Source organism: Chiloscyllium plagiosum, chromosome 5, assembly GCF_004010195.1.
Source record: "Chiloscyllium plagiosum isolate BGI_BamShark_2017 chromosome 5, ASM401019v2, whole genome shotgun sequence".
In the NCBI taxonomy this organism is placed as follows: domain Eukaryota; kingdom Metazoa; phylum Chordata; class Chondrichthyes; order Orectolobiformes; family Hemiscylliidae; genus Chiloscyllium; species Chiloscyllium plagiosum.
Genome location: NC_057714.1, coordinates 117,532,573 through 117,542,491, shown reverse-complemented (window position 1 = coordinate 117,542,491; position 9,919 = coordinate 117,532,573). Strand labels below are relative to the sequence as shown.

The window sequence follows — 9,919 nt, the reverse complement described above, 5'->3', positions numbered from 1 at the left end:
ATGCTGATAGGGGAGGGGAGAGAAATAAATCCTTGGTGGTGGGGTCCGTTTGGAGGTGGCGGAAATGGCGGCGGATGTTGCGCTGTGGCGGAAATGGCGGCGGATGATGCGCTGTGGCGGAAATGGCGGCGGATGATGCGCTGTGGCGGAAATGGCGGCGAGCAATACACCAAATCCACAAGATAGCTCTTCCACTGCGGTAAGCCAGTGGTTTGGATAACAGCTTATTAGGTGCTACACTTCACTGGGGATTTTGACAGCCAGTGGAGAGTGGAGGTGAGAATCAAGCAGAGGCCACATTCAGTGTAAAGTCAATGGTCACGCTGCAATCCAAATTATCAGATACTGCTCAGAATTACAGAGTTCAATGTAATTATTAAGCAACATTTTTAGGCATTTCACCCTGTCATTGACCTGGTATAGTAATTAGAAAGCTAGTCACACCCAACAACTGATATCCCTGGTCACAACAGACACAAAATTCCCCCCAAGTCAGAATGGAGTAAAATACAAATTACACCCCGACATAAACCCTGATGTTTAAACAAAATAATTTTCCAGAATGGAAGTGTTGCAGTCTAAACCTTGACAGATTTCAGGATCACCAAAAGTACTAAATAATCGTTGAATGTCAGCACTGCACTGGATGTAATTACTATGAACAAGTAAAATGCTGGAATACTGGAAAGGACATTTAAAATAGGAACAGCAGTCGGCTATACCCTCCCTGAAATCATGAACTCATTCTGAAGAAAAGTCATATCAGACTCAAAACATTAACTCGGTTTCTAACTCCATACATGCTGCTCAGACCAGATGAAGCTCTCCAGCACAGAGTTTACTTAACCCTCGGTTCCCTTTTGCTGATTAAAAATGTCTCTCTGCTTCTACGTTTCTCTTTAGTAAAAAAAACCTACAGATTTGCAACACCAACAAGAAAATGTTCCTCGACTCTCTTAAATATGCAATCCCTTATAGTGACCTCAATCTTCTAAAGTCTGGAGAGTTTTTTAAAATTCATTTACGGGACTTGGGCGCAGCTGCCTGGCCAGCATTGATAGCCCATCCCTATTTGCCCTTGAGAAGGTGATGGTGAGCTGCATTCTTGAATCGCTGCAGCCCACTTGCTGTGGGTTGACCCACAACGCCAGTAGGAAGGGAATTCCAGGATTTTGACCCAACAACTGTGAAGGAACGGCGGTATATTTCCAAGTCAGGGTGGCGAGTGGCTTGGAGGGGAATTTGCAGGTGGTGGTGTTCCCAAGTACCTGCTGCCCTTGTCCTTCTAGATGGAAGTGGTCGGGGGTTTAGAAGATGCTGTCTAAGGATATTTGGTGAATTTCTGCAGTGCATCTTGTAGATAGTACACACTGCTGCTACTGAGGGCTGGCAGTGGAAGGACTGAATGTTTGTAGATGTGGTGCCAATCATGCAGGCTGCTTTGTCCTGGATGGCATCGAGCTTCTTGAGTGTTGTTGGAGCGGCACCCATTCAGGCAAGTGGGGAGTATTCCATCACACTCCTGACTTGTGCCTTGCAGATGGTGGATAGACTTTTGGGTGTCAGGAGGTGAGTTACTCACCAGTGTCCCTAGTCTCTGACCAGCTCTTGTAGCTACTGTGTTTATGTGATGAGTCCAGTTGAGTTTCTGGTCAATGGTAACCCCAAGGTCATGTTAATTCGAGCATTCCCTGCTTCATATCTTCACCCAGCTTGCTAAGCTTGTTTCTGTGAGTTCATCAATTATTCTTCACAACTAGCATTAACTGTGTAAATCCTGCCCTGGTTTGTCTTACCAAAATGCAACACCTCGCATTCATCTGAATTAGACTCCATCTACCATTCCTCAGCCCGCTGGCCTGTTGTAATCTTAGGTAACTTTCTTCACTGTCCACTATATTACCGCAAATTTACTGACTGTGCCTGCTACATACTCATCCAAATTATTTGTATAAATGACAAACAACAGTGGACCCAGCATCAACCTTGCAGCACACCACTGGTCACAGGCTTCCCATCTGAACAACCCTCTACCACCACCCTCTGTCTCCTATTGGCAAGCCAATTCTGAATCCAATTGGCTCGCTCTCGCTAAATCGCTTATGACCGGCACATCTTTGGACTGTGGGAGGAAACCGGAGCACCCGGAGGAAACCCACGCAGACACAGGGAGAACATGCAAACTCCACACAGACAGTCGCCCGAGGCTGGAATCGAACCTGGGACCCTGGCGCTGTGAGGCAGCAGTGCTAACCACTGAGCCACCGTACTGCCCACCCTGGAGCAGAAATTTCAATAGGTAGCCAAAATCATTAAGGGCTTTGATAGAGCAAATAAGGACAAATCATTCTCACTGTCTGAAGAGTTGGGTAAACCAAGGGAAGAGCTTTAAAGTAATGGAACAGAGGAAGTTGGGGAGAGACTATAATACGCACTAACGTGTCATCTGGAACCAGCACCTGAAAGGGTTTTAGAAGTGATTCAACTACAGCTTCCAAATGAATTTGGAGAAAATCCTGTTGTCATGTGGTTGGGAAACAGTAAGCCTCTGGGACCAGTGTAACCAGGCAGCTCCCCCGCCTCACTAGTCTATAATGTCAATCAACCACAACTTCCCAATCAGCCGAGCTAAACCCAACTACAACGTCCTTTATTCCTCCCTGAAACTCTCTTCTAATAGTTGTGGCATCACACCTTGATTTATGAACCTCTGGGCTTCACTCTGACTAATGCCATGCATCATTTCCTCCTGGAATTAATTAAGCTTTAATTAAGAATCTCTCATCTTTTTTGCACCCAGAAAGCCTCCATTTAACAAATCCACTCCATTAAGGCAATTCCAGCCAATAAGAGAACACTGCTCCTGTCTCTAAGCAGTGTTAACTGACATTGCCCTTATCGTGGGACATCGTCTGGTAATATTAAAAATCCTCCACAGGCATGGAAACAACCTTTGCAGATTCTACCATCATTACTAGTTTCATATTTGTGTGATCTGTGCGTCACATAAGTTTCTAAATCTATGCAAGATTCTCCAGATTCACAATTCTCCACAATATTTCCCACTTTCTGTGTTAAAACCAAGATGTATCACTCTGTGACCTATTTAAAGGGTAAAATGTTCCTTGCCACATAATCCAGTACACATTGATCAAATGATCCAGAGACATGACTTCAATTGCCACCTTGTCAGCTGGAGAGTTTAAATTCAATTTGTTGGGCAATTTTGTTTTTTTTATTCATTCACAAGACGAGGATGTTGCTGGGGAGACCAGCATTTATTGCCCATCCCTAATTGCCCACAGCACAAATAGGAGTCAACCACATTGCTGTGGGTCTGGAGTCACATGTACATCTACCAGGCAAGGATAGCAGTTTCCTGAAGGACATTAGTGAACCAGATCAGTTTTTCCAATAATCGATAATGGACTCATGGTCATCATTAGACTCTTAATTCCAGATAGTTATTAAATTCAAATTCTACCATCTGCCCTAGCGAGTTTCGAACCCAGGTCATAGAGATGTACAGCACAGAAACTGGTCCATGCCGACCAGATATGCCAACCCAATTTAGTTCCACCTGCCAGCACCCGGCCCATATCCCTCCAAACCCTTCCCATTCATATACCCATTCAAATGCCTCTTAAATGTTGCAATTGTACCAGCCTCCACCACTTCCTCTGGCAGCTCATTCCATACACGTGCCACCCTCTGCATGAAAATGTTGCCCCTTTGGTCTCTTTTATATCTTTCCCCTCTCACCCTAAACCTATGCCCTCTAGTTCTGGACGCCTCAACCCAGGGAAAAGACTATTTATTCTATCCATGCCCCTCATAATTTTATAGACCTCTATAAGGTCACCCCTCAGCCTCCGATGCTCCAGGGAAAACAGCCCCAGCCTGTTCAGCCTCTCCCTATAGCTCAGATCCTCCAACCCTGGCAACATCCTTGTAAATCTTTTCTGAACCTTTTCACGTTTCACAACATCTTTCCGATAGGAAGGAGACCAGAATTGCACACAATAATCCAACAGTGGCCTAACCAATGTCCTGTACAGCTGCAACATGACCTCCCAACTCCTGTACTCAATACTCTGACCAATAAAGGAAAGCATACCAAACGCCTTCTTCACTATCCTATCTACCTTTGACTCCATTTTCAAGGAGCTATGAACCTGCACTCCAAGGTCTCTTTGTTCAGCAACATTCCAGAGGACCTTACCAATAAGTGTATAAGTCCTGCTAAGATTTGCTTTCCCAGAATGCAGCACCTCACATTTATCTGAATTAAACTCCATCTGCCACTTCTCAGCCCATTGGCCCATCTGATCAAGATCCCATTATAATTCTTCACTGTCTACTACACCTCCAATTTTGGTGTTGTCCCCGGAACATTAGCTGTATCTCTGGATTAACAGAATCCAGAATCTGAGTGTCACAGTAACATTAACCTGAGTGTCACTGAAAGCCAGATGAACCCCTTGTGCTTCCAATCTGACACCAAACCGACAGCAATGTAACAGCATAACCTCCCCCAACCCTACATTCTCCAGTGGCCCAGCTTTAGTTATATTCAAGATGATGGCCCATTACTTTCTCAAAGTTAATTAAGGATGAGCAATAAATGACCTTGCCGATGACACACAGATTTTGTGAATGAATTGTCTCTCTGCAACTTGAATGTTGTCAAAGGCTCAATTAGTCAATAATCAAATCTAGATCCAACTTATTTCTCTTTTGCTCCCTTCAACCTTTCTATGACTAACCTTGATCTTTCCAAACTTCAGTCATTGAGCATAGTTAATTGCTGTCAAACGATGCTATCACAATGGATTTTAAATACAGCAATATGTTAATTTTAACAACTACAAATATTTCTTTTTGCCACCTGAAGTTCTCCCCTTTAACGAGGGCGGCAAATCAAAACCTGCCCCATGCTCATTACAACTTTGCAAGAGAGATGTAGGGGTGATGGCCCCATAATTCCCCACAACGCCAGCTTTAAGAGCAATCTTCTTTGTGACACCGAGGAAGAATACTGGTTACTATGTCCTACTTTCAGGGGTTCGACATCACATCCCTCCAAGGTAAAGATCATCAATACTGGGGTTTTACCAGCAAGCTTACCTTTTAGGTGACAGCAGGGCTTGGGATACACAGTAGCTCGAATGTAAGGTTCTTTCTCATCCATGTTATTGTACCACAAGCCTTTAAAAGCCCTCATGGACTAACGAGGGCAGATGAATACCACTCATTAGCCTTCGGCGCGGAATGGGAATACTGATGGAAAGCATAAACTAGGGGACAGCTCATGCAGAGTTCAGAAAACAGGAGCAATAGTTTCCAGTTTTAAACTCAACCCTCAAGACTTTCACCAGAACGACAGGGAGGGGAAACTACTCCAGCATAGCATTTGTACTAATTGAACATAAAGCAGCCAAATGGCTCCCTCCCCAAGGCTTTACAGGGAACAGTCTGTGACTCTCCCATTGATGGCTCCATGACTTTCCTACATGATACAATAAAGGCCTGTACCATCCTCCAGTTTAACTAGAGGGGGGGGACAAAACCAAAGACCTCTGCCAAACACTGGAGAGGTACAGAGGTCCGTCACAAATTAATCTTAGCAGCTACTGCTTTGGTTTGAACTCTTGCCGTGAGACACAAAGAAAACCTTTGCATGAAAAAGTACACGCTTCCTGTTCTGTCTCTCATCCAGATTAATGACATGTGCTGTACCTAAGCTTGATACTGTCCTGTGATGTTGATGCTTTTGTTTTTCTGAAAAATAACAAAAAGGGAGTTAACAATTCCAACTCATCCATCCTTAACTCTACTATCACCTACTTACAGAGTCTTCTCCTCACCCCTCCGAAACCCTGCCAAGTTCTCTCTGCCATACCTTCTGCTTTAAGCATTTCCCTCTCAAGATCAAATCTCACTCAACGTAATAATCCACACACTATATCCTGGAGAAGGAGAGCTCAGTTATTCTCATGAACTCAGTGTGCATGAACTTTTTTTTTCCTGTAGAGGTGTCATAATGCTTACTTTCTGCCTCTTTTTAACTTGGCAAGGCACTGAGGGTTGCTGAGATACAGCTGGAACAAACACCAGCAGGTTCAATGCTACTCTCTTTACAAATGTCTTCCGTCCTCTCCACAACATCAAGGTAGAGAGATACCAAAGAACAAGGCTTGGGTACACTTCCCAGCAGCCTGATGCTCAAACACAACAGGCTAGGCCTCTACAGAGGAGAAAGTGAGGACTGCAGATGCTGCGGATCAGAGCTGAAAATGTGTTGCTGGAAAAGCGCAGCAGGTCAGGCAGCATGCAAGGAGCAGGAGAATCGATGTTTCAGGCCCCTTCTTCAGGAATCTGAAGAAGGGCTCATGCCCGAAACGTCGATTCTCCTGCTTCTTGGATGCTGCCTGACCTGCTGCGCTTTTCCAGCAACACATTTTCAGCCTAGGCCTCTACAGAGACTGACAGACACATCCGAAATCATGCTGTACCTGAGCACCACAGCTGAGTAAGAGGTCAAGAGACCATGACCCTATTTTGCTGCAGAAATTGATCATCATTTCAATGGACATTAGCTACACCCTTCCCCCTCCAGATCAGTTGCGCACAGCGTAATCCACAAAGTAAATTTAAATCCAGCTCAGGATGGATTCTGTTCTGTTCCTGGCCCTACAGACCCACTGTGTGCAGGGTCACAGAACTGCAAACATCCAGGGCAACCTCAGCCAAGTGATCATTCATCATGTGGGAGGCATGTCATTGAATATCAGCATGGGGGGAGTTTAAATATTCCTTCCCTGTCCTGTGGAGACTCTGCAGGGTAAGTTGGAGCAGTGCCCAGTGCTGAGAGCAGGGTCAGCAAGCTCTTGGTGTGGGTCAATCAGCTGGTTACAACATCAGTGGAACAATCACAGTTTTTTTTTTAAGGTTAGATTCCCTGCAACGTGGAAACAGGCCCTTTGGCCTAACAAGTCCACACCGACCCTCTGAACAGTAACCCACCCAGACCCATTTCCCACTGACTAATGCACCTAACATTATGGGCATTTTAGCATGGCCAATTCATCCAACCTGCACGTCTTTGGATTGTGGGAGGAAGCTGGAGCACCCGGAGGAAACCCACGCAGGCACAGAGAATGTGCAAACTCCACAGACAGTTGCCCAAGGCTGGTATCGAACCCAGGTCCCTGGCACTGTGAGACAGCAGTGCTAACCACTGAGCCAACAAATCATCGACAGGCCCCATCATTACTAAATATTGCTAAACAGTCTCTTCAGGCGGAGCCAGTTTAGTTTTGTACCTGTTGGAAGCAGAGCGGCTCTGTCGTAACTCGTTCAATAGGTAATCCTTCACTCCCATTATCACTGCCTGCAAGCACTGCTTGTTGGGCTTCTCTCGGATCACGTCCCGGTCACAGTGTTTGCACTTCTTCAGGATGGTTGAGAAGTTGAGAACACCAAAGGGCCACCTCTGCACCACATCACGCAGCACCAGCGTCCGGATGTCCAAAAAGGCAGCTTTAAACAGCACCGGGTAGATTTCACGGGGGATATAGTCCAAGGCTTTGCGAGTCGAGGCATAGTCAGAGATCACTTTCTGCGCGCAAAAGAACACCAGAGAATGCATCCTTCTTGACAAACAGTGCGGATCAAGTTGATGTTGCAGTCAGTGGGTGGCTGGTGGAAAAGAGAAAGATGGTGGTCATGAGAATGTGTATAAGATATGAGCAGTTAGGGAAAGAGTTAAGTTTTGGCTTGTGAGAAACAAAAGGCTCAGCTAAGCATGACTTGGATCAGATCAGAACTTGCAGTAAACAATGAGGTGCTGGAAGCAAGGGTAGTGGGTTAAAAAGGTGAAAAAGCATCCATTATGTAAAGCCATTTAACAAGATGAAGAGCCGTTCATTATGTAAAGTCAGTTAACAAGGTTAAGAACGTTCATTGTGTAACAGTAGATGGCTTAATCTTTGTCATTGACACTCGCTGATTGTAATGGTCACCCAATCAATATGTATGTTGCCTTATCTGGCTGATCCTTCCTGTAAATGACTATATACTTCATCAACAGAATTCTGCAGTTCGAGAGAAGACCGAGAACTCATGTCTCTGTACACACGGGCAATCGTTCTCTCTCCCTCCAGGGCCTGGAATAAAGATGAAGGAGGTAAAGCCATACTGTGTCTGAGTGTTTTGCTTTGACTGATACGGGGATAGGGGAAACAGAACAACAGTCAGTGTCAAGAACACATCTGCTTTTTTTGTGTGGCTAACATACACTTAATAGAAGCCACTTATATTAATGCACTGGAGCCTGTCCTCCGCAAACAGGAAGAACTTGTCTAAGCTTTGTGCCTTTAAGCCTAAACCAGGGTATGTGTGGAGGATCACTACCTAGAGCCTTCTCAATGGCAATATTTCAACCATATGCAGTATTAAAGACATATTCCAGGAACGAAGAGCTTATCGTTATCTCAAGTGAACCTCTATATCTCAGACAGACTGTCACCATCCAGCAGTACCTGATCCCAGCTCGACAAACGCTTATTTGGCAAGTTGAATCTGCTGAAAGAACATTTCACCTGAGAAAGCAGCAGCGATCCAGAAGCTTGTGATGTCAAATACAGGTATCCCCGTTTTTCAAAAGTTTGCTTTACGTCACTTCATTTTACGAAAGACTGACATTAGTACATGTTTGCACTAACCAAAGAAATCTAAAAAGGATTTTCAGTTTTACAAGAAAAGGTGAAATTTTTCCCATATAAATGAATGCTTCTTCACTTGACGCCATTTTAGCTTACGAAAGATTTCATAGGAAACCTATTGGTCTATAACCTCGTGTCCTAAAGACCTTGCTGAAAGGGTTTGTTTTGCATGTTCATTCACTAATGACCTTTAAGGAAAGAAATCTGACAGTCAAGCCCTGTATGGCATACAAGGGGAGGGGGAATTGAGGTCAAATGATGCTTGGGCCAAGGTTGTGAAGAGTCTGGCACAGGCTCGATCAGTGCCCGGCAAAAGTGTGGGCCTACTCAACCTAGCGCCAACAAATTACACACAACATGCATACCCTTGCCAACTTTTATAGGAGCACCATTGAGAGCATTCTTTCTGGATGTATCACTACCAGGTATGGCAACTGTACCATTCAAGATCTGAGACGGTTACAGAGAGTGGTGAACTTGGCCCAGACAATCACAAAGGCCAACCTCCCGTTGAGAGAATCCATCTACCTGGCCCGCTGTCAAGGGGAGGCTGCCAGCAGTCTTAAAGATCCATCCCACTCTGGCAATGCTTTTCCACAACCTCTACCATCGGGGAGAAGGTACAGAAGCCTGAACACACTCACCAGCCGGTTTCGAAACACAGTTTTTACCCTACTGTTGTTAGGGTCCTGAATGGACTCTCAAATTCTTAACATTTGCCTGTATCTGTGTTTTTATTTTTGCTGCTGTTTACCTATTATTTGCTTATCTATGCTACTTTACTCTGATCTGCCTGCATTGCTCACAAGACGAAGTTTTTCCACTGTGCCTCGGTACACATGACAATAAATTCAATTTAACTTTATATCTATGTCAGGCTGTGGAGTGATTGGACAGGTCAGTTATAGGCTGATGCATCCCTCCTCTCAACACCTAGGGGAAAGGAGACCGGGACTACAGCCCCCCCTCCCCCCACCTCCAGAGGAAGATCAGGCCTGCTGCCCCCCCACCCGAGGGGAAGCTCAGGCCTGCCTCCCCACACCCCCAGGGGAAGCCCAGGTCTGTAGCCTCCCCCACCCCCAGGGGAAGACCAGGCCTGCCTCCCCACACCCCCAGGGGAAGATCAGGCCTGTAGCCTCCCCCACCCCCAGGGGAAGATCAGGCCTGTAGCCTCCCCCACCCCCAGGGGAAGC

The 9,919-nt window shown here is 45.5% G+C and overlaps 1 protein-coding gene across 3 annotated transcripts in view; it reads right to left on the bottom strand.

Moving 5' to 3' along the window:
* LOC122550180 (leucine-rich repeat-containing protein 14-like) overlaps window positions 1-9,919 on the bottom strand; it is a 15,406-nt gene that overhangs the window by 4,681 nt on the left and 806 nt on the right. For 2 of the 3 annotated variants that reach the window (XM_043690885.1, XM_043690884.1), the window contains exons 2-3: window positions 7,326-7,701; window positions 5,740-5,781 (exon numbers count right to left, since the gene is read on the bottom strand). In XM_043690885.1, coding sequence (XP_043546820.1) covers window positions 5,740-5,781; window positions 7,326-7,651 — 368 coding nt within the window. In that variant the 5' untranslated portion in view covers window positions 7,652-7,701. The remainder of the gene's footprint in view (window positions 1-5,739; window positions 5,782-7,325; window positions 7,702-9,919) is intronic. The other variant, XM_043690886.1, reaches the window with a different exon arrangement.